General features: G+C 26.6%; 2 protein-coding genes across 3 annotated transcripts in view; both read left to right on the forward strand.

Annotated features, from left to right (window-relative positions):
• The window catches only part of Gp150 (leucine-rich repeat domain-containing glycoprotein 150), a 27695-nt gene extending 12004 nt beyond the window's left edge, over nt 1-15691 (forward strand). For both annotated transcript variants that reach the window (XM_017903015.1, XM_017903014.1), the window contains exons 2-9: nt 10443-10786; nt 11004-11326; nt 11496-12079; nt 12202-12544; nt 13232-13597; nt 13708-13881; nt 14463-14685; nt 15148-15691. In XM_017903015.1, coding sequence (XP_017758504.1) covers nt 10451-10786; nt 11004-11326; nt 11496-12079; nt 12202-12544; nt 13232-13597; nt 13708-13881; nt 14463-14685; nt 15148-15555 — 2757 coding nt within the window. In that variant the 5' untranslated portion in view covers nt 10443-10450 and the 3' untranslated portion in view covers nt 15556-15691. The remainder of the gene's footprint in view (nt 1-10442; nt 10787-11003; nt 11327-11495; nt 12080-12201; nt 12545-13231; nt 13598-13707; nt 13882-14462; nt 14686-15147) is intronic.
• Nucleotides 15692-17651: 1960 nt separating this feature from the next.
• LOC108549524 (Type III alcohol dehydrogenase) lies at nt 17652-21825 on the forward strand. The gene is made up of 8 exons (XM_017902941.1): nt 17652-17723; nt 18131-18239; nt 18619-18882; nt 19093-19325; nt 19474-19704; nt 20218-20380; nt 20780-21061; nt 21742-21825. The coding sequence occupies exons 1-8, from the start codon at nt 17671-17673 to the stop codon at nt 21823-21825; spliced, it is 1419 nt and encodes a 472-aa protein (XP_017758430.1). The 5' UTR covers nt 17652-17670.
• Nucleotides 21826-26876: the final 5051 nt, after the last annotated feature.

A 26876-nucleotide genomic window follows, 5' to 3' on the forward strand; every position in this document is an offset into this window, starting at 1 on the left:
AAAATAAATAAAATTTTTTTATTCGAAGCTTCGTTTTCGAGAAAATCGATTTTGAATATTCCCCGAGTATAATATATATATATATTATATTACACACACATATATATAATACTTATATATTATATTCTTAGATATGTACATTACATGATTGGTTCATTGTAAAAGTAACATAATAACACAGTTTTGGTAATTTTTATTTATCATGCACTCTGAATCACTGATCACAACTGCTGTTTGGTCCGAAAAATCTACAGTAACTGTACGTTGTAGAAGCCACGGGAAACACGATTTCTAGACACGGCTGATATACTTGTGCGAATGGAGTTCGGTTAAAATCCCGTCTATTGTGCGTTCCATAATTTCATTCTGCTCCTGGTACTTTCAGTCGAGATCAGAAACGATCGTTCCCGACCCCTGAATGAATAAATACCGAGTGGAAGAGCCGGTTCGCCAGATGCCTCGATTATCTTCTTTTTTCCCCCCTCTTCCCTTTTTCTTTCAGCTTATAAACACGATACTCCAGTATCGTGGAAAGTGAGCTTTTCCTGGCGAAATCCACTTCGTAGTTCATTTCATTAATCACCGATGAATAATATCGCGAAATATTATTAATGCTCTATGAGAAATCGTATCGAAGTTCAACTATACGTATTAAACGCAATTAATTCGTTAACTTGGAAAATATACTTTGGTATTTACGCCGTATCTGAGATTCCATGGTCGCTCATTCGAATTAATTTTCTCGCTTAGGGTTAGTCAGACTGACCGACTTTTCTTGTTGTAACGATATAAAGGGTGTCCCAAAATTCACGCGAGAAGCAATCCTGATAGAAAATACAGGTTTTTAAAAATTAAAAATTGTAAATTTTTTATTGATTCACAAAGTATACTTAGTATCTTTTTTCTTTTCGTTGGCAACACTTTACCGCGCAAATGGCGCCAAATTCATATCTTACGCGAATTTTGGGACACCCTTTATTATACTTCTCGTAAAAATTCTTGGTTAATAAATTCTTAGTCATAAACTAATTAGTTAATAATTCTTAGTTAATAAATAAATCATAGTTATATCACTGACGTTATTACTTTCTTCATCGATTTATTATTTTATTCCATCTCTTGCATTTAATTATTATTATTATTATTTTATTAACCTTTTTTCTTTTCGTTGGCAACACTTTACTGCGCAAATGGCGCCAAATTCAAATCTTACGCGAATTTTGGGACACCCTTTATTATACTTTTTGTAAAAAATTTTAGTTAATAAATTCTTAGTTATAAACTAATTAGTTAACAATTCTAACTAAGAATTATAATTATAAAGATTAGTTAATAATTCTTAGTTAATAAATAAATCATAATTGTATCACTGGCGTTATTACTTTCTATATCGATTTATTATTTTATTCCATCTCTTGCTTTTTATTATTATTATTTTATTAATATAATTCCGGTGTTACAATGTTATTTATAAGAAGATTGGCGTTAAAAAATTTTAACGTCAGCTATTTACGTGCACGTTTTACGGTATTGCAATTACGTAGAATCTCATTTTATTTCTAAAGACGGTGAAATCCGAGTGAAATTTTTCCCGATTATACCTTCTTCGCGGATTTAATAGTTGGAAAATAACGTCTATCGATATTGCTTCACTAGATAATGTAATGACGTAGAATAATGACTCACGCTTACGTACGCGTATTATTTTTCGAAATACAAGCATTACCTTGATCAAATTTATTGTAATTAATATCAATTAAATCGTGTGACAATTTCAGCGATATTAATTAGAAAGAAAATTTACCCCATGATAAGGAAAATATAATTTACAATTGAAAACAGAGATAATTAAAATTAGTACGAGTGAATATATGTGAGTGCAAAAATTGTTTCTTTAAAGAACCAATTTCAGTGAAATTATCCATAACTCTAGTGCACTGTTTAAAAATAGCATGATCGGTATTGGATTATTTTTCCTCTCCGTTGAATTTCCTTCCTCCATTTAATCCGCTGCGTATACTCGCAGACCTAAATACCAAGGAAAATTGTTAACTTGCGAAAATGCTCTTCTTCGTAAGAATTCTTATCGTAAGAGGAAAGATATAGCACCTGTGAAAAAGCGACATGAAGTAATTATAATCATGAAATACCACCTCACCAAAGATACCGTTCCGTGTGATGAGCATTCGCTTCGAGAAAAGCCGCACCGACGTTATGTCGCATTTTCCAAGGTCCTCGAAAGAATAATTTCCACGTTTATCGTCTCAAGGGAAAAATACAGAAATTCCTGTCGGTAACAAAATTATTACGCGTTCGAACTGCAGTATTAATGCTGTCGTGACTGAATCTTTATTTTTAAATATCGTACTTGCTTATGGATTATCACCTAATTTGCACTGCGTAAATTTCTAGTTGTGTGACATTTCGTGGTTGAGTCTCTTTTCCGTTTACAAACGCTGCTTTCGATATTAAGACGTCGAAAAATTCGAGTTAAATTAATTAATATGCACTAACAGTTCGTTCTGCGAGATATTCGATGCATGGAAGAAAAGGAAAGGATTTAAAATTCTGCTCTTTGTCTTTCTCTTTTGCCGATGAATATCACACGTTATTTTCAATCATTTATATCAAATGAAACGTATGTATCGCGATGTATCTCTTTGAAAATTGTGACAGATCAATGACGTAGATCGATCTTGGCTAGTGATAACAGGAAAGGCATTAATAAGAGTCTTACGAGTCCATAAATCTACTGAAATATTTTTCAAATTTCCGTACGAGGTTTAACGTGACTTCTAGTTAAAAATTTTACCAATTTTCATATATTATATATAACAAAATAATTTTCTCACCTTTATGAATAATATAAGAAAATACTGTACTATGCTATACTATAATACTAGTACTATACTATAAAATGAAAATAAAGATGTTTGCATTTTATTAGAATGAAAGAAACTTCAGGAAGGATAGAAAATTTATTTTAAAAATATCTAATATTAATATTAACAATTATTGTTTCGTTTAATTTAATTTTATATCATTAATTGTTATTCTCCATATTGGATTATTCGTGTATCGTTGATCAATTTATTAATTTTGGGACGATGAAAGTTGAGAAAGCAACGATATAATGGAAATACAATTGACTCCATCATTCGACAGAAAAATTATCTTAAACACCAATTTGTTACTATGTCGTACAGGTAGGAGCTTAACGAGTTCCAAACAGCATGCAGAAAAATGCATTACATATTTACATGTGCAAATTACGACCTCAAACATACAGATACAAAAGCGAAAAAATGCAATAGTGTAGTCTCAGACAAAACAAATATATTATCAGTACATATAAGATAAACGCACTGATAAGAATGAAGATAAAAACCTATGTATATTTTGTGATAAAACGCGGAGGTAACGGCGCACTAGTGAAAAGGTTTAATGGAATTAAATTTCAAAATGAAGAAAAAATTAACAGCTAATCGATGAAACGCCTTTCGTGATTTTTACAATTTAGTTATTTCTAAGATTTTAGATTTAAATGATTTTCTGTGATATAAAAGTTAAGTAGACTTTCTAATAATTTAATTTGGTTCCGTAGTTGATAATGAAGTAAATAAAAATAATAATTATGTTTTTAAAATATGCTATTGGTGTGTTAATTATTGCTATTTTTAATTTTGGTTCGCACGCGGTTTACTTGTTTAAACGTATAAAATGATAAACTGGAAAAATGTAGATCACATAATGCATAAGTACATTCTCGTTGCTCGCCCTGCCATTAATTCCGGATACAACAATGACACGTTACGTAAGCGACTATTATCATGCAGAAACGTTTACACGGTAGAACGAGGACGACACTACCAACCGAATCAAAAACGTGTCTTGTAGCTGGAAGTCGTAAGCAAATTCTTAAATTTAATATTATATACCGGGCTCTTACCGACAGATGAAAAAGTAGATAAGAAAAATCTTTATCTCGATCAATTTCACGATTGAAAACTCATTGCAAGAAACGAGGAATATTACAGAAAATGCTTTATTACGTTTTATTTAACTTTAAATTCCACTGTTTAATATATTAGATTCGGTGAATTTAACTAGGCTATTCATAAAAAATAATCATTTAGAATTTATTTGTTTAACGTTGTATAGGCGTCTTTAATTATCAACAATTGATATATTATTCTGTATGTATTACATTAGTTCTATTATAGAATGTTATATTATACTTATATACCGTGATAATATTTAACGTAATGAATATAATATACTTGTACTGTGAGGTATTTTGCAATATGGTAATACCAAATAATCGCAGAATACTAAAACAGAATAAGAAATGGCAGTTACTATTGTTACTGAAATAAGGAATATTCATGAATTTCGTTGGTATTCAGATACATCTCTTACACGTTTGGTGTGCATAAAGTCCGATTTTAGCGTTATCTTATGTAGATATCTCTACCTCATAATCCTTCCTTAGTAGTTCCAATTTCCGCCACCAAGATGCGCTGTAATACATCGTAAAATCTCTGGAAACGAACATTTCCTGTTCTTGTCATTAACCCTTCGGCAGAATATCGTTATTACTGGCAGAATATCGTTATTACGGAAAGAAACTAATCTCATAACCAAAACGAAAATGTACAAAATTTCTGAGGTAATCGTTCTACTTTTCGATAATTATTTTTTACGTGATTTTTTACGTCGTAGCGGAAAGTGTAATCGATCGATTGGAAAGTGCGATCAATTCGAGCCATCTATAAAACGATAAGTGTGATTAAAACTGATTTTAATGTACGTGACATTTAATTAATAAATATACTGATATTTAATTGGAACGAAACTCAAAGAAGTAAATACAAGCTTATGAAATCGTTCACTTTTACTGTTATCGACACCAGATTGCGGCCATTATGTTATAATAACGCTATCTAATAATGTTTCTCTGTAGAGAGTGACATACGAGCCGGCTGATTTCACAAGAAATCAGCTTACGGTCATACGACAAATTGGAAGTACACACAGGGGTTCGATCGAGTCGATATGTAATTCTGACTAGGAGAATGCTACGATACAACACCTCTTCGAAGGACACTACCTTATAATAACCGTCCAGCGCACGCTGGCGGAATGTTTTCACACAAAATATTTTCTACAAACGTTATTTTGCTCTACGAGGTACAATGTCTTGTAATAATTCTTCAATTTTGTGGAAAATCACTTGCATCTCTTTTTCTTTTTCTTTTAGATTGCGCAATAATAACATTTTAAAATAAGGTTATAATTACAGGAATGAAACCATTATATTTAATTAACGAGAAGTATCTTTATCTGTTTTCAGAAAAATAACGATTGCTTCTTTTGATATTTCTGTACTTATTCCTGTACTGGAAGTTTTCTGAAGATTATCTAATATGATTAGTCAGAGATATCTTGTTATTTGTACTTTTCAGGTCGTCGAGTTAAAAGACTGTTTTCCCTAATAACAATATGAAATTTTCCCTGGATTAATAATATGGAAAAATGAATGCATAAAGGAAATTTTAAGAATGTGGTCATAAAATGTTTCCCAGTCTATCTATGCATTTTCACGCCAAGCCGTTAAGATTAATTGCAAACTGTCTACTTGGGCCAAGGACATTGTTCAAAAATACCAATCTTAGGGTTTACAGATTCCCTTCGGAACAGAGTGCCTGTAACCCCCCTTTGTGCGTGTTTGTTGCGCCTAAATTGAAATGGAAAAGCAAAGGGGACCACCTGCGTTATGCTCGAAGACAGGTAACTCTACCTGGCTTTAACCGCCGAGATTTTTCGAGGGTCGAACAAAGAACCCAGCTGGTACTCGTGCACCCTGTGACCTAAGCCCACCTTCCACCTCTTAAAGCGACATTCACACGTATATACACTCTCGCATAAAAGTATTCGAATGCTTGCGTTTGCTACCTTCAACTTTTGAGTGAAATATATATCTTAAACTGGCGTGTTTAAAATGATATATAGCAAGAAGATAGTCTCGAGATAATGTTAGTAAAATTAAAAAATAATTCACGTTTACTGGAAACACGCACTATCGTTGGGTCACAAAAATATTCGAATCCCGTGTGGAATCTGTATGATAAAAGAAAGGAAGTCTAGAGAAGATTATATCAGTGAAGTTAAAACGTAATACAACGACATATATAATATCTACTGTACATTTTTAACATTAGTAAATAGCTTCGGTATAATGTTGCAGTTATAGTAACCTTAAGGCGAATTTCCATCGATTGAATGTACTAACTTACCGATGGTACGTACTCATAAGAGAATATCGTATATACTATTGAATTACTTTTCAATTTTACCAATATAATTTCGAAATATTTTCTTTACTGTATGTTATATTAAATATTTCAATTTAGCAAGTGTATCTCATATTCTTAAAGGTGAAAAATGTAAGCGCTCTGGTACTTTCATATATTATTGTATACACCTGACTGTTTTAAAACCCACCATCTTCGAATCACATTCTATCTACACAACGACTTTTACTGTCTGTTAGTCAGATATGCATTTTTAGCATTCTTGCTGATGCAGTGAAAGATAAACTTTTTCGATTCGTAGTTTACTTGGAATTTAGCTTCATCAGTATATATTGTACAGTTAAAATGTATATTTTTCGTTAGGCAATTTTAACTCTCAACGTTTGTACTACAAAATATCTTAAAAACTTGACGTTTCTGACTGCAATTTCTACAAAGAATTTTTTATATTCAATGAAAAATATGATTGTAAAAAAATATTCTATTGCATTTACATAATTGTACAGATTAAATCAATTGTAAGTGGCTCACTCTAAAATCAAACTAATAAGTTTTTGAACATTTCTTAATTTTAATCAAAATACACGATTAAAGTTATTAATTCTATATTGTCAATAATTATTATTGATTCTACAGCAATTCAACAATTGATTTTTCTGAATTCGATCAATTTGGCTTTTGTGTAATTCGTTTATTATTGCTGAAGAAAACATTTGTGCTGCATTTGCGTTGTGTCACGATGAAATGATTTGTCTCATTATAAGTGGATTTATAGGGGAAAAAAGAATGCGGTAGTTGAACATTGAACATTATAATCATACATGTGCTGACAATGATACGCGTTCTAAGATAAAACAATGGTTGTATCGTAGCTCTATCGTGAGTAACAACGTTGAACAATGCATTTACATTATCGAAATATTATTTTATCACATTTTGACAATGCTTATCGAAACTGTTTTAAAACGATGTTGTCACAATGAAGAAAGTAATTCATTTCATAAAATTTAGTTTTAAAAATTTTTATCAGTTTCACATTGATGTCACATGTTGATGTATATATAAGATAACATTAAGTACATTTATAGGAATTTATTTGTTTATCAATTATAGTGGAACCCTTCATTTTTAAAGGTGATATTTGATAAAAGGCTTTTTTATTTTGATTTCACAATAGAAGCTATCATTAAATGAGATTGTTTACATATTAGTATTTATTTTTTATTCTTGAAAATTGTGAATCAACTTTGATAAAATTAATTGAATATCTAAGTTTAGTTTAACTAGATAACAAGATAAGAAAAAACCTGTTGATTTTTATAAAACAAATTTCAAATTATATATAATTACCATTTAAAATAGTTATTGTATACTTATAAAATGTAATATACTATATAGTATGAGTAAAATTAATTGAGATTAATTTAGTTAGATATATATATATATATACACATATAAGAAAGATGTGTAATAATGATAAAAATGTAAAAAAAATGCACGTGTACAGAAATAAAACACAATTTGTCAAGTTTCTTTACTTTGAAATTAATATATGTATATATTAAGAAATATAATACTTTGATATTAATATGTTTGTTGTGTATATCTTGATACACTATATGAAACACAAAAGTCAAGCTAGTCAGCACTAATAGTCAGCACCATTAAAAATTCATTGTAAATTATGATAAATATTAACTACAGTATTCTCCATGCATGCAGTATCAAAATCAAAATGCAGTTCTTCTCTCTGGTTCTGTTTATAATTCCTTGAGTATCTCTGTTATTTAACATAAATAAGACATTAACAAGTATTTTTAATGCTATGAATAGACTTATTATCTCAGTATCAGCTATAATATAAATTTATTAACATCTTGAATTTTATTCAAATGAACTGTGCTGTAAACAGAAAAATATATATAATATATATAATGTGTATATATATAAATAATATATAAAAAGAAAAAAAATATATATTTATATATGAAATTTTATAAAAATTATATACTATAAATATATTTATTTATTAGCAATTAGTAATCAGATATATATTTTTATTTGTAGTCTATAATTTATACCAAATTTGATACACCTATCCTAGGTATCCCTAGGCATCCCTAGGTAACCCTAGGTAATCCTATTCGATTTCACTGTTCCACATTTTTAAAAAATCATCAATTTTAGGATTTAAAAATTATTCAAACACTTCCAGTCACTTTACAGCCACTTTATTTCAGAACACTGTATTATCTACAGAATTGTTTTATTAAAAGAAAATAAAAAATTGCTACTTTGTGTTAATTCTATATGCATTCCATCTATCTTCTAACGATATCGTTCTGCTGTAATAATAGATCTAGATAACGGAGAATATAAGAATGGAATGTAAATTCTGCAGGCGACTGCCATTGTTTTCGTCACATGGAATGCTATTCTTTACGTACATTTTGCGTGGGTCTCCTTTGTGAAGCAATTATCCTGGACATTTTCCAGTCGTATAATATTATATCTGTGAAGTAACTTTGTCAGCTATGTGCATCTAGCTAAAATTAAGCTTCTGTATACCGTTTAACTCGCGTGGAACTCATTTGTCTATTTTCTTTACTTTTCTCATTTGAGCCAACTGACGAATAATAATAGACTGATCTTATATAATAATAATATTCTTCTGTATAATAAGATAAATAAGCAACGAGCGTAAAAATAATTAAGATAAATATATAACACTAGATTCACAAATAAAGATAATAATTTTTATCTGCAATGTTACTTTATCTGGACTGTAAATTTGTTGTGTGTTATTTTCAACAATACCTCTTAAAAGATTATTATCGATTATATTTTTCGACCTTCTTTTCCGTTGATTTTCTGATGAGAAATCACTATCTTGAATTATACAAACCGACCATCCTAACATTTTACATGATCAATTTATGTTAGTCAAATTTATATACTCGGCAACTCTTCAGCCACTCTTTTCTAATTGAAGTAACTATGCTAGTTACTACTAATGTAGTAGTAATTTATATTAATTACTATATATTAGTATATTATAGTATTAATATATATTAGTATTATAGTATATATAGTATATTATAGTATATTATTATAGTATATTATATGTTAGTATATTTTTGATATATACTGTATTATGAGAAACTCTTTTTGTTCTAATATAATTGATAATAATTGATAAGTCAAAATTTTATGGATGATATTGATCCCAAAATTATGGACCTGTGATAAATAATGGTAACTGCAATTTACTAAAGAGAAATTTTAGTGAAAGTAAATAAGTATATGTAATTATTAATTATAATTTCCATCTGATTACGAATCAGTATGAATTAGAAAATTTTTAAAGTATTTTTCTTTTCACTTCCTCTTTCAATTTAATCCAACTTAAACCTTATTAATTACTATAAACATTTGTTAATTCGAAATTTTTTTTTATTAATTTTATCAAAATCGGCTAATTGCTGCTCAAATTTTTATACAAATCTACGAAATAAAAATGTGAGAAGTTTGTATTTCAAAATTTATAAACCGATTGTCACGTTTCAGTGAAATATATTACACATTGATGATAAATTTCGACAAATTTTTTAAATAAAGAAGCTATTAAACGAATAATAACATTTAGGTCGAATAAGTTCATTCAAAATATTTTTTAGAAATTTTCATCCTTGAAAATGAAGTGTAAAAATAGAGCAGAGCACTTGTTATTGATGTAAACTATTTAAAACATATTTTTGATATATAATATAATATTATAAGGAATTACTATTAATTTTACTCTTTTATTTTAATCGTTATATTTTTTTATATATAATTATACTATTTTATTACTATTTATACTTATACTATTTTATTATTAATTATAGAAAATTAATTGTACAGATAAGTCATAGATTAGTGACGAATTGAAATTTTGTTTTTTTAAATAAAATTGAAATTATTGAAAATTGGATCACGTGGTATGGATGGTAAAAATTGATCTTTGACCTTTTGGTTCGTTTATTTTTTTCAAATACATAAAACAAATATTTCAATTTTTATATAAACTTTATAATAATTTTTCGTGTGAATTATGCAATATTAATAAAACAATGTTTTCATTTACAGGATACAAAATGAAGGTTCTAGCAGCTCTGCTGCTAACAGTGCTGTTATCTGGAGCGGTTTCTCCGAGTAAAGTTTCCTTAGACAACGAAACATCATCTACGCATGCACCATCTACAATTGAATTACGTCTGTACGATGATGACAGTGCGAATTCATTCGAAAAATCCTCGGAAAAATCCCCTGCTGTATTAGCAAACGAATACAAGAAAGATGACAAATCCTCTCCGATTGATGAAAAAATACCGTCAAAATTGAAGAAAGATGATCTTCACTTTTTGAAACCGTTCCGTGGGCCTAAAGAAATGCTTTTACAAGAAATTCGTATTTTAAACGAAGAAACGAAGGTGATTTACAAATTTGTCATACTAATTCAATATACATTTGCATACTGTTCTATATTATATTTAATATCGATATATTCATATTTATCGTAATAGCAATAATGAATTTAATAATAGTTAGATACAGTAAAAATATATCTTGTAATACGAAGCCATCGAAATATTCGAATAACTATAAGCATTCCATATTTAAATAACGTTGGTATTAAAATAATTACAGACTCAAGAGGAAGTTGCACAAACGTTCAAGGCGGAAGCTAAAAAAATTAGACCATTAAATTTCTCAACAACAGCAAAACCAATCGGTGCTAATAATGCAACAGAAGAAAACAGTGGTATATCAAAATGGGTTCCAGACGAAGATGTACCCTATGAAGATGACATAAGCGAGGACGAAGAAGATGAAAATGATGATGAATATGATGATGGTGATGAAGATGACGATGAAAACGACGACGAACCCGAGTATGATGAACAAGTGATGACACAATGTCCCGATTATTGCAAATGTGCTGGAGAATATGCAGCTGCAACAACTGCAACGTACGTCTTTGAGCTTAATACAAATTAAGTTTTTCCTTTGTGTTAAAGGAAGACAAAAATACTATTGATAACACGATATTGACTTAATAACATCATGAGTATTATTAACACTTATTAATTAAAGAACTTAAAAATTTGTGTATTAATATATATTGTTGTTCGTTTTCAGATGCACTAAATTTGTGGAACAACAATTTTTTGGCACAGGTATCGTTCATTTGCGTATAGAGAATGCTGGACAAATTCGTCTTGGCCCTCTTGCATTTCAATCACGAGGGTTTCAACAGCTGGAATCGATTGTGATTACTGATACGAGAATAGTCGAATTAAATCAAACTGCATTTGACGGCATACCGTACTTATTTTCTGTCAATTTGACACGCAATGACCTTCAAGATATTCATCCAAGTACTTTCCAAAGTAACATGCAGTTATCGTTACTTTGCATTTCCGGAAATCCATTGAAGCATACACAAGATTTAAAATTAGCGAAACATGGCTTGTTTGACGCTCCATCGGTTACAGAACTTGACTTTTCCTTTAATGGTTTGATGAAATTAAAACGTACAGTATTCTCAAAGATGAAGAGTTTGACCTATATTAATTTAAAAGGCAACAAATTGAAAGAAATTGATAGCGCCACGTTCAACATGTTGGAATCACTTGTGGAACTAGATCTTTCAAATAATTTATTGAATGAAATCCCAGTTGATCTCTTCCCTAATAACGACATTCAGATGCTTCGTGTTGCTGGTAAGATTATTGTATTTAATGATATAAATTTTAATGTTAAATTAACGTAAATATTTTTATAAGAAAACTGTGTTGGGAGGATTATTAATATATAAAACTTTAAACGTGTATTTAATTTTTAGGGAATAATTTGATATCTTTGAACACTATACAAGCATCAAAATTGAGATTATTAGATGCTTCCAATAATAAAATCAAAGTAATTGCGAAAGATGATCTTTCTGGTGTACCCTCATTGGATCAACTGATGATTAGTTCAAATGGCCTCAAACGAATTCATCAACATGCTTTTGCTAATCTTGATCAACTGAATCATCTTGACATTAGTGATAATAAACTGACCTCTTTAACAGAACATCATTTAAGAGCTAATTCAAGGTTACAAGTTCTATTGATGAACAACAACCCTGAATTGGGAACCTTACCAATTTTCAAAACATTTGGTTTTGAGTATGATACATACAGGTAAAAACTTTTTTTTAATTTTGTCATACTTAATGTTGATTACCATTATAATTATTTCAATATTAAGTAAATATACATAAAGTAAAAAACATATGCAGAAGCGAAAAATAGACATAAATTCTTAACTTTATGAATTAACTTTTTGTAACTTGTCTTTTCGTTATTGTATATAGATATAATCACATACAGTAACATATTACAATATGATAATAAATTTTCCAAATCTATGTTAGAAATAATTTAAAACATCACAATTTAAATCAATTGGTAAGATATTTGAGTATAATTTTTCGCCTTTGTAATATTTCTAAAATATTTTTCATCATATAAAAATTCTTTATTTTTCTTAAAATATTCGTATAATTTAAATATATATAATAGACTTTATCTAAAACCATTGCAGTTCTGTATTCCATTAATTATCATGTATCAATACAATATTATTTGTACTATAGTACAATAATACTTTATATTTTTTTTAAGCAATAATTTAAATATACTTGTGAATCATTTGGTATAAGATGATAAAGCTATATTTAAAATTAATGTTTAAATTGGATATTTTAATTTTGTTTCAAAACGATAGCTAATAACATTAGATCTGAAATTTTATTGACATACCAATACAAATAGTTAACTCAGTTATTAATTTTATATTTATACTATATATTAAATATATCTTTACAGTGTGTATCGATTTGAATGCTCAAATTGTGGCTTGTATTTCCTCGAAGAAGGAACATTCAATGCTATGCCAGCAATAACGCAATTGAATCTATCCAGAAATCGCCTGATGAAACTTCCAAACGGACTTCTTTCTCGCCTCTCATCTTTACGAATCCTTGATCTTTCTGACAATATATTTAACACTTTAGAAAGCAACATGTTCCGCGGTGCTACCAGTTTAACTAAAATCAGTCTTGCGGGTAATCCTTTGACAACATTACAAGTAACGCCGTTCTTGATGGCTCCTGGTCTTACTAAACTTGACGTAAGCAGATGCGCATTAGAAAAAGTTTGGACTGTAACTAGTGCTCAGTTGACTGATTTACGGTACGCATTTGTCCTATATTTTTATTGCTGAAAAATTTCGCAATTTCTTAATTTATTTTTCGAATAAATCATAACAACCATAATATTATCAATATCGTAATATGTTTTAGATCTTTATCAGTTCGACAAAATCTTCTTCGTCGAATAACCGTGGAAGAATTGAATGCAACGCCCAAACTTGTTAGTTTGGATTTATCGCACAATCCTCTTAATTGTGATGTTGACTTTAACGAAGCTATACAATGGCTTACAGATCATGCTGTAACGCCAATTGAAACATTAAGGTATTTATTAAATATAATTAATTGATATCTAACTAATAATTGTAATTATCGGTTTAATATATTTTAAAAATTAATTTTATAATTATAAAAATGTGTAAAGAATTATAAATTTATATACGTCGAGAATATTTTCAAAAATATTTTTACATTTTCTATAATCACAGAGTACGATACATCATTAAGTACTTTACATTATAATCTTTATATACATATAGTAGAGAAAGGTAAGAACTATATAGAATATATTTAAAAATATTAAAAGAATTAAATTTTTGAAAAAGAAACTATTTTAAACTATTAGACAATAAGTAAGTAATGATTTTGTATAATTTTTCATAACTCACATTTGTTTTTTATTTAGACAGGCAAGGTAAAGAATACTTTTTTAAGTTTTTTTTTTTTTATACAATTGTATAACACAAACTGTAATACCGACATGAGTGTAATATTGAATACGGTAATATAGACTTAATGATCTTAAGTTGCTAATTACTATTAAGAAAATTAGAAAATTTTAAATGTAAAATAACAAAGGTATACAAATTAGATGAAATAATATGCAAATCTTTTATCATTTATAGATATATTAGTAATTATGGTAATACCGACAACTACCCCGATTCCGAAGGTATCAGTCAATGGACCGATTTGGGAAAAACAATTTGTAACGATACTAGTACCGCACCACAACCAAGACCAGTTCCTCATAAAGAAAAGAAACTAACGATTTTCCTTGGATCATTTGACACGTCAGAAAACTCAGATCCTTTGTTAAGAAGCAATGTTGATAGCGATGATGAGGAGGTATATACACATTTTATAATATTTTTCAATATCTCAATTAAATTTTCTTTCCAAAATAGCTTTAAACTAAAAATATCAATTAGAGCTAGTTTACATAAAACGATTGTCTAGTGTACAATAATAAATTCAAAAGCTATTTATTGAAGTAATAAAAATGATTTGTGTCTAGTGATGTTCATATATTGATTTTGAATTTTTTATGTCTGAAGTGACATTTCATAAACAAATTGACGTAACTTTAATATTTTATTTATACGTAATGTTCTTTATATCTTAAACTGAACATTTTACAAAAGGCGCTCGTTACTTACCAATTGTTTCTTGTTATAAAACTTAAAGTAAAATTTTTCTTCTGTATAAGCTTTATTTAACGAAAAATTATTTAAATATTTTACATATCTATCTACATGAGAAATTATTTCAAATATCAATCAGAAATAATGAATTATTTTTCTTTATTAGGAAATACTTAAACTGGACATTGATCATGGAATAAAATCAAATGAAGTAGTAGAAAAAGCCTGGACAACTCAAGATCAAGAATACGAAGATTTTATTGCTTCAGAAAATATGGAATATCATCCCTGGTACACTAGTGCACTTTGGCCAGTAATTATCGTGGTTGTCATAACTTCAATGATTCTTCTACTATCGGTGCATATTGCAATTCATTTGGCGAAACGACGAGGTCAGGGACCCGTAATCAGGCCACCGATGATCCTTCGACAAGGCTTTATTGACAATAAGAATTGTGGTTTAGTATACAAACCTCTTCAAGAAGAAATTGCTACACCGCATGTTCCAAAACGAGGAAGCTTTTATTCGTGTAGTACATTCCACTATGATAAAATTGTGCCAGAAAGCGTTTAAAATTTATGAGCTACAAATAATCAATTATTTAGCAACCGATGTAATTCAATTTAACCAGACACTAAGGGGAGTAAAAAATTCTTATGGAAATAGAAATTATTTTTAAATAAAATCGATTAATTACACTCGGAAAAACCTGCCATGTACAATATTCAACTTATAATGATGAACGTAAAAAAAAAGAAAACATTTTTATGATTAACATTTTAAAATATTTAAAAATAATAAAATGTACTGGCAATAGTTTTTTAAGTATGTTTGATTAATTAAACAATTACTAAGAAACACGTTTTTCAGAGTGCTTAATGTTCCAAGATGTTTATAATACTTAACAACTTTTTGAGAAAATTCATACATTTTATGTGAAACTTTTACTTGCATAAACCATCAGTATTTCTTTTAATTTGAACAAATTTGCTACAAATTGGTATGATATAGCAGTAATTCAGTTGTATGCATTTTTAATTAGTATTACATAATTAAATACGTTCATTAATTAATATTAATAATCGTAGAATTGTCATTTTAGAAAAATAGATAAATTATTACGAGAAAGGTTGGGAATGGGAAACAATAAAAATTGACAAAAAATTATAAAAGCAGGGTTTTAAAAACGCAACGAATATAATTTTACATTTCAAGTTCAAACAATCTACCCAGTCACAGTAATATATATTTTATATAAGATTCATGACTTCTAATTACGGTGATGGTAACATCATGCGTAACATCTGTTTAAGCCATAAAAAATTAAGTATTTTCTACTAAGTACTGCACATAGTACTAAGTAAACTAATGTCTCGTAGTATAGGTAGTACGTTATCACGTACTATGTATTATGCTACATGTTGTAAATAATGTATAACGTTTTAATAAAATTTTTGATTATAGTAAATAATTGCAAATTTTTTCTTTTTAATACTCCATTCTGTTTAGAAACAATATTTTAATTATCTTTATTTATAAAAATAATTAGGTATTTTTATTATATCTCTACATATAATATTATCATAAGTTTCATACAATCTATACTTTATATTATAAAGTGACAATATTATTAAGATTGTTTTATTCAAATTTTTATTTAAAATAGTAAGTCAATATTATTTATTATATAAAAGTGTAATACACATTGAATAATTATTTAATTATGTTACTATTATTAAATTGAAACCATAAGTTTATATTAAAAAATTAAATTTTTATCATTTTGTATCATACATTGTTTTAGTACATGGAAAATTTAATAATTAAAAGTATGTTGAACTTTGAAATAAGGAGTATTGTATAACAAATTATGAAGCCAATTTTAATGTTTAAAGTGACGATATTTTTGTCACTATAAGGATTAAGGTGAATCGTATATACGATTATCAAAATTATAAGATAATTTTATATATGAAAATGTTATAAAACAAAATGTAAACATGTAATAAAAACTTAGTGGTTAATATTGAATTAATTATTATTATTACTTAATCAATTCAATTTAAACAATCTTTTTTAATTTAATTAAAAAGAAACAATGAATTATTAAGGAAAAGAAAATGGGAATCTCAAACTGACAAATAATACAGAATTTTCGAAATATTATAGATTTGAATATACATATATATATATATATATGATCGAGAATGTATAATTTCTATCTAGAAATTTAATTTCAATTAATATCTTTGATCAATATCTTTGGCCTCAATTATAATCAACGCTATTTAACGCAACGAAATTGATAAGGATATTTTAATCAACTTGTTATTTAACTGGTTATAATACAATTTTTCATACAATTATTAATATAATACAAAACTTAGAGAAGATTATATTTTTAATTGGTGTAGTAATTTCAATTCATACAAAGCCATGTAATTTTTTCTTACCAATTTTTAAGTACTTGTTAATATGAAAATGTAAATATCATAATTGATACGGCACTGGCTGCTACGTACGTAAAATCATCTCATTATCAATATAAACATGTGGATTAGCATGAAAGACTCATACTTAAATGATTAGTATAAAACAGAGCACAAAAAATAAAAAACATTAAAATTATAATTAGTATCTTTTTCAATTTTTACTTTCTTCAATAATTATACAATATATTACAAAAAAATGATTCCGAGAAGACGTACTTTAGATTTATTACAAATTATTTCTTCCCAATCGTGAGTATATTCCAAATACATACATACATGCATCCAAAATAACACATCTATTCAGTATAATATTCTGTAACATCAAACTTATGCAATATGTTACCAAATATAAATCACACTGTATGAATAATTAACATTAATTATGTAATGTATTTCCAATATAAAAGTGTAATCAAATTTATATATAAAGTTTTTAATAATTATCTTTATTAATTAAATATGTATATATGACATATTTATGATAATTTACACATATTACATGTATTGAAAACTTATATATAAATACATATATCTCTTTTTAATAAATTTATTTTGTATATCTTCTTTATAATTTAGAAATAATGTATTTTTTAATATAGTATTTAATTTAAATAAAATTATAACTTTTGCTATTAATTATTATGAATTATTTGAAGATGTAAATGTCCAGCTCATGGAAATCCTGGAAGTACAAATATACATGAATTAAGGAAAGCTCGTAGCACAATGGCTAATACAATGCCAACAAAAGAATACGCATTTGAGGCATGTATTTTAAAAATTTACATCCTCATACACTGATACTAAATTTGTTATGAATCAAAAAATTATAAGAAATGAAAAGAATTATAATTAATTTATTCAAACAAATATTTTTATTTATTCAGAAAAGAATAAAATTATTAAATTTATTATCACTCATAATTTTTAATACAATTTAATTTTTATGTGTTTAAGAAATAGATATTTAATAAGAAATATGATAACAGATACATTTATTTAACTTTAACTTTATTTGACTTTATATTTTTGAAATAAAAAACATAGAAAATAATGTTAAAATTAATATCATAAAAATAAAATTTACATCTTTTATTTAATTAAACTATATTTATCATTTTCATCTTAATAACAATAATTGCAGATGGCTTGTTCTACAGTACGATATGGTGTTGGTGTTACAAAAGAATTAGGTATGGACATGAAAAATTTTGGCTCAAAAAATGTATGTTTAATGACAGATTCCAATTTAATAAATTTACCACCTGTTAAGGCTGCAATGGATAGTCTTACTAAATATGGTATACAAACTACTGTTTATGATAATGTACGTGTAGAGCCTACAGAGCGAAGTTTAAAAGATGCCATTGAGTTTGCTAAACGTGGAAAATTTGATGCTTTTATAGCGGTAAGAAACAAACACCTGTATAAAAAATTGTGATTTCCATTTTCTGAAAACGTATTAAGAAAATAATTTTATTAGGTCTGCATCTTAAGAAGTAAAGGATAAAAAAGATAATTGTTCTTATGTTTTTAAATTTTATAAAATTAATCATAATTTGTGTAATTATATGTTAGTTATTTAATATAAAAGTTAATATAAAATTAATTTTTTTAGGTAGGTGGTGGTTCGGTAATGGATACTTGTAAGGCAGCAAATCTTTACAGTTCTGATCCCCAAGCAGATTTTTTAGATTATGTAAATGCACCTATTGGTAAAGGGAAACCAATTGTAGTACCATTAAAACCATTGATAGCCGTGCCAACTACATCTGGAACTGGTTCAGAAACAACTGGTGTTTCTATCTTTGATTATCAACCACTTAAAGCTAAAACTGGTATTGCTAATAGGTATGTTATTTATTGTAATCTTAATAATAATAGCAAAATAATTATTATTTAAATACCAATAATCCATATGTTGCAATATATATTATATATTATTAAGTGTAAAATTATTCAAAATCATAATTTATTTTGAGAATTTCAATTACAACAGGGCTTTGAGACCTACTTTAGGTCTTATTGATCCAAAACATACACTCAGTATGCCAGAGAGAGTTTGTGCTTATTCTGGTTTTGATGTGCTATGTCATGCACTTGAATCTTTTACTGCAATACCATATACAGAAAGAGCTTGTCCTTCTAATCCAATTCTTAGACCAGCCTATCAAGGTAGCAATCCTATCAGTGATGTATGGTCAAAATATTCTCTTCAAATAATGCGCAAGTATGACAATTAACATTTTTAATAATTTTATTATAATCTATATTAACACGTTGAATGTCATAGGGGTTACCGGTGACCGGCACCTAACTTGACGGTGGCGCCACGGGGGCCACCGGTGACCGGCGCGCCCAGATTGATAGAAATATATATAATTTAAACAAATGTCAATATTTAGAAATTTTTATTATCATCGTTAATTCAATGGTGACCCCCGTCTCAATTAACATGTCAAACATGGTTATACATTGTAACTTATCTATTGCAGATAATATTTCAATATATATGTATCGCATAATGGAAAATTCATCGTCGAGCCTCGGGCAGTCCATGTAAAACTGGCGTGGCATTCAACGTGTTAATATAATTTTTAGTTTTCTTAAAAAAATAAATTATTTTTATTCATATAGTTTTATTTTTATTTGTATAAGTTTTAACTGTAAAATAAGATTAGTAGTAAAACAATAATTGCCAAATTTTAAAAATTTGATTTTTCATTCATTTTTGTGTACATAGATATTTTAAAAGAGCAGTATATAATCAGGATGATCTTGAAGCTAGAAGTAACATGCATCTTGCAAGTACCATGGCAGGTGTAGGATTTGGTAATGCTGGAGTTCACCTTTGTCATGCACTTTCATATCCTATTAGTGGAAATGTACAAAGTTTTCAACCTGAGGTATATTTAATATAAATTCTGTAAATATAATTTTATAGTAAAGTAATAATTAATAGCAAAAGTAGTTAAAATAATTAGTGAATAAAGAAAATAAAAAGCAAATCCTCTTAACTGCATGTATATATAACTAACCTTATAAGTTGATCAACCAATAAATATAACACAGTATATTTTTTACAAATCATTATTTTCCATTTTATATTCATAAAACATTATAGTTTTCAAGATTATATTCAGTTTTTTGTACAGAATCCTACAGTTATATCCATCTATTTATTAGACAAAGGAATGTATTAATTTATACGAATTACTTATATTTAATTCATTGGACATAAATAAATATGCATACAATATATTGATAAATGAGATTAATAAGTAATGATACATTGTTTATTATAGGGATATAGTAAAGAACATCCTATAGTACCACATGGTCTTTCAGTTGTTATATCAGCACCTGCTGTCTTTGCTTTTACTGGAAGTGCATGCCCAGAAAGACATTTAGAAGCTGCAGAATTACTTGGTGCTGATATTAACCGTGCCAAGAAAAATGATGCTGGTAGAATATTAGCAGACACTGTTAAAGAATATATGCAGATGATGAAAATTGAAAATGGCTTGACAGAAATGGGTTTTAAAAAGGAAGATATTCCTGCTTTAGTTGAAGGCACACTGCCACAAGTAAGATGTATTATTCTACTTTTTATTCTTTAACATTTTTTTTTTTATTACAAAAGTAATTAAGTTATTTAAGTAAAAAACCAATGAACTCATAAATTATTGTCATTTTCTTATATTTCTTTAATAGTACAAGTAATATTAAATAAAATAACCATTGAAATAAAGATTAAAATAAAATAAAAGTAAAATAAAATAACCATTAAATAAGATAAAAAGTAATATTAAATTAAATAATATTATATAATAAATAATAATCTGTTGTATATATTTTATTACAGTTAAATTTTATTAATAAGCAATATTTTCTTATAAATGTTATATTATAAAAATATCTTAATCCCAATAGTTTAATTAAATTAGGTGTTTTAATATTATTGTTTATGTTAAGAACATATTTTGGTAAGTGAGGGAGAAATTACAATTATTTTGCAATAGTGATTTATTTGTCACTATACACTAATCATGACAATTAAGAAAATTTGCCATATTTTTCAAATTTCATATCAATGTATATGACGAATTCGCAATTGTCACATAATATATATTTTTACATTTCAAATTTTATCTTTTTGTATGATCATACAATATTTGTTTACTTTTATAACTATATAATCTTTTATTTATGTAATGTCTTTTATTAGTATTATGATTTTACTAATATATGTTTATATTACTTACAGCATCGTATCACAAAATTAGCGCCACGAGATCAATCGAGGGAAGATCTTACACAGTTATTTGAAAATTCATTTACAATTTATTAAAAGAAAAATATTTCTCAACCTTACTTTATCAAAGCAATATGAAAGCTATCTTGTGATATTAAGGCTTTTTATATGAAAGTTTACTATCTTAAATCTACTTTTTAAATGAATATTATAATGAATCTTTTTTATAGTGATATACAGTTATGTAAGCAAAATAATTATTAATCTGAAATAGTACATTACAAATTATAAATAAAATTAAATATCTAAAACATAAATAAAATAAGCATTAACAAAAAATGTACAAATATCTTATGACACAAATATCCAATTGATAGCGTTTATACAGTCATCTTTTTAGCAGAAACATAAAGAACTCTGAATTGATGATTTACATTCTGTGATGTAATTACTAATAAATTCTTATTCTTATACCAAAACTGTATTTTAAGACTTGTATATATTTTAACAATCTTAATATAGCAAAATATAGTATCTGATTACCTATTACAAATACATTGCATAATTACTCATCATCTTCTTGCGCTGTAATAACGACTCTAGCTCATCATGAGTTTTTCGTGTTAAAATTTACAATAACGAGCTACACTCGTTATGTAACAAAAATTATATTTAACATGTTTTAACGTAAACAAAATATATGAATCTTAAAATGAAATATATTGTTTACTTTATATATTAACTAACTAAAATAACATCCAAATTCAATTCACAAATTTTCGTAATATTGTAGCGCAAGGAATTAATATCGAAACTTAGGAGTAATTAGAAAATAGCTTCAAATTAATGTTCATTTGAAGCAGTCAAATATTATCTTGTAAATCTATCTATGAATTTAATAAATTTTTGAATTTATTTGTCATAAAATGTAGGTAGAAATAGTCCGCCTCATTTACAATACACACCATCAATAAATGTATGACTGACGATAACGTGAGTTGACCGATTTTATGTACTTATAATTATTAACATCATAATATTAATACGGGATTTGTAACAATTTATTAATTTTAGTTTACTATCTAATGCTTGAGAAATGATTTATGATTATTTTGAGAAATGCATTGATCATAAAAATCATTAGTATCATTTTTCTTGTAAAATATAAAAAACTAAATACATACTCAACATCTAAACTAATAATAAATCATTGAAATATATAAATATCATTTGTATTTAAATCATTTTATTAAATACATTATATGTATTTAAGAGAAGCTGAAATTAATAATTTCTTGTAGAAAATTGATATTCATGTACAAATAATATTTTAAATTTCTAATGATATGAATGATCTGAGAGCATGTATTTTCAATATTTTACATTTGGCAAAAAAATTATACTAATAATTTACTTATTTCATAATTATAAACATTTATCAAAATAATCGTGTTAGTACCATTTACAGTCCAAATGAAATTAGCATTGGCTCTGTTATATCAAATATTTGTTTCCCTTTCATTCTTTTACATCATAATTAAACTTCATTCTTCAAATGTAATATAAAATTTGTTGTATAACATTTGTATGGTAAAGTTATCATGTTTGATATAATAGAGATATATGTATAAAATTAAATTATTTCGTTTAAAATTTGTTTTTTATGTTCAATATAGCTAATGCAACAAATTTTTTTTACTTTACAAATATCCATTTTTGGCTCGAAATTTTTCGAATACTTCTGAAATTTACAATGCCATTTAAGAAAATAGTTCAAATTAATTTTTGTTATATAGTGAAATTTATTAATATAATTCAATGTTTCATATTGTTTTAATTACCTTAAATATCATATCAGGAGCACTTTTGTACTTTATCCTTGGTATAATTTCATGTAGTTAACCTTCCATGTTTAATTGTATTATCAATCATTTTTAAGCTGCAAATTATTCATATTTTGTTTAAACTCTAAAGTATTGAAAATATTTCAAAATTCTTTATAAGTATACTTCAAATTTCGTATATTGCAATTATTATCTTTTTGATGACATTAATTTACTTACCATCGAACCTCTTTGCAAAAATACTGTTTTGGATTTAAATATTCATTTTGGTATTTCACAGTCTGAACTGACTTCCTTGACTGCAAATGTAAGACTGTTCATCAAGGAACGTCTTAGATTTAATTATCTGTACTAATAATGTTTACATTTACCTCTCAATATCAAACTATTACACACTTCGTAATAATTGTGACTGGTGTATACAAAAAATAACAATACTGTGAGTTTACAATATTCGTTCAGAGAAAAATAAAATTACGTTCTAAATATACACATCATTTGAAATTTATACTATTTGCTTTAAATTAATAATTCATCGTGTATGTATATTATAAGATAATACAAAAACAAGTAATTTATAGAAGTTTTTAAATTTTGTAATTGTATATAAAATTTATAAAGCTGTTATTTAATTCACATTACTATTCATATTCGACATTAAAAAATATCTGATATTTAAGATGAAATTTAAGATAATACGAATAATAATATGAAAATAATACGGACAAATTTTATTTAATGTTTTTTTATTTATTTTCACAGGACAGTTACAGTTTGTTTCTTTATATCGTAATTGACACTATTAATTATGTGCCATTAACATCATTGACAATTAAATTGAACTTTTCCATATTTTAAATAATATTGACGTATTTATGTCATTTGATGATATATATTTACTAGATTATGTAAAATTATTTGATTTCTTTTATATATACTTACATTTCTCATTTAGTATTACAAAATAATAACATTTGTCTAGATGAGTAAATCAAAGTCATTTGGTATCCCATTAATATTCCAAAATTACACTGAAAACGTTTATTGTGGAATATATATTTATATATTAAACACGTTTTATTGCAAGTAACATATACATTGTTTTTTGTATATGAAAATTTCAAAAAAATTTATTTCCATTCTATATATTTATATATATTAGTATAGACTCTATTTATTATTAAATATCTTAAGGTTATCAAACTCGAACAATGGTCATATAGTTTTCAATTAAATCCAATAGATTATATACATATATATTCATATCCGCAAAGTTTGATTAGAATTATATACACTTCATTTGCTTCCTTCGGTCGGTCAATGTTGTTGACAGAGAAGCTACTTCCGTAGTTTTGTTCCCCTGAATATGTCATCACTAACAATAAGCTGTGGATATAATGTCGAAATATACAATATACAGTTACTTACGTAAGACTTTGTAAATGACGTAGATGACATTACAAGGAAATATAGTCCTTCAATATGATTATCTTTAAAGATATTTTTAATTTAATATATGTTAAAATGAGCATTTCATTAAAACACAACATTAAATTTGATATATATTTTTAATTTTGGGTAACGGTTATTATATTATTTGATTTATTAGAGACAAACTTGAAATTTAATCTTTTTATAGTCCCAATTACATAATGATAATGTATATATATGTATACAATCTATATATATAATAAATGCTCTATACATAATAAATTAATGTCTTACTTTACGTATGAAATATATACAAAATGTGTACACATATAAAATATGCGAAATAATGGAAATATTTTTAATATCCTCTAATGGTAAAACAAATTTCTGTCTATGGTACTGCAGTCTTCATTTCTTTATATACTGTATATAAAAACATAATTTTTATAAAAATTCAATTACATATTTAATTTAACTAACTTAACTTTCTAGCTTGTTCTTTGAACAATATACGGTAAATGAGAAGTTTGTTTGATTATTTGCATGTGCACGACATTAGGTAAAGTGAAAGAAGTTTCTCTAATTTCAAGTTTTGGCGCTTGAGTCGGGCAGCACTGTCTTAGATTTATAGAGGAAAATCCGAAAGCTTTGAGTACGTAATTATTCGCTTTTTAAGAGCACACTAAACATGTTAAGCATTTGAAGTGTACGCAATTGAAATGGGTTACAAGAGAAATGTTTATTAGTGAGTTGATGCGGATGAATGAATAGGTATATACATACTACACACTTTATTATTTTACCGATTGTAGTAACGATTGTATTCGTATGCGTTAAGAATAGTCAGTCAAACTTATTTATACATACATATGTAATATTGGTATATTTAATCAATTTAAAAAGAGATAAATCGATTGTAAGTTAATATACGATATATAATAATAGTATACATGTAATCGATATAACATTATTATACTATAGCTTTTCGACGGAAAGTTTTTGTGTAGTATATAGCGAATCATAAGCGTACAATATAAACACAAGTCTGTTGACTATATTACTGCCAGTCAAGGAGCAACGGAAGGAGAGGGGATAGCCGACAGTTCTATAAGTGAGATTTAATTAGTAAACAGATAAAAGTGGAAGGATAGTAATTTGCTTTCACGTAGAGACAACAGAGATAATGAAGAAATTATTCTATAATTAATATAGTTGACTGAATGAAAGAGAAACTAATTGAAATGTAAGAAATTTAATTTAAATTATGCAAATTATTTATTTATTTTACCATTACTTCTTTTAGTTATTTTATTTTTTGTTCCTTTCATATAAATCAGAAATGATTTAAGATGTTAATTTTAAGAGATAATTTAAATTTGATTGTAAACCAATATTTTCTATGATCTAAATCAACTTTATTGTAATGTAATTTAACTAATGAGACAAATTTGTCTTGTGCTTTTATTAGCATATTATAAATATTACTATAACAAATTGTAAGCATTTCTGTTCCTTAAATTTTTCGAATTAATTGAAGGTAATTTAAAAATATTTTATATCTTAATATTTTGAAAACATCTTTTTTATTTAAAACTTCATATTAATATTATATATAAACTAGCCACAACTATTCATTTATAAATAAAATTTGTTTCAACTATTTCAGTTTCCCGATTTTACCTTATTTTTCCAAGAATGTTAAACGTCAGTATCTTTTGGATGGATGGTTTTAACAAGAATTATTACAAACATAATTTACATATTTTTTATATAAATTACAGTAACAATTCACTGAAAATTGTTAAATCGAAGTTTCTTCATCTTCATTTTATCCTGTATACGTAAAGAATACTTAAAAGATACTTAAAGTAA

The sequence above is a fragment of the Eufriesea mexicana genome, unplaced genomic scaffold (genome assembly GCF_001483705.2).
Source record: "Eufriesea mexicana isolate 0111107269 unplaced genomic scaffold, ASM148370v2 scaffold2087, whole genome shotgun sequence".
NCBI classification, from domain to species: Eukaryota; Metazoa; Arthropoda; class Insecta; order Hymenoptera; family Apidae; genus Eufriesea; species Eufriesea mexicana.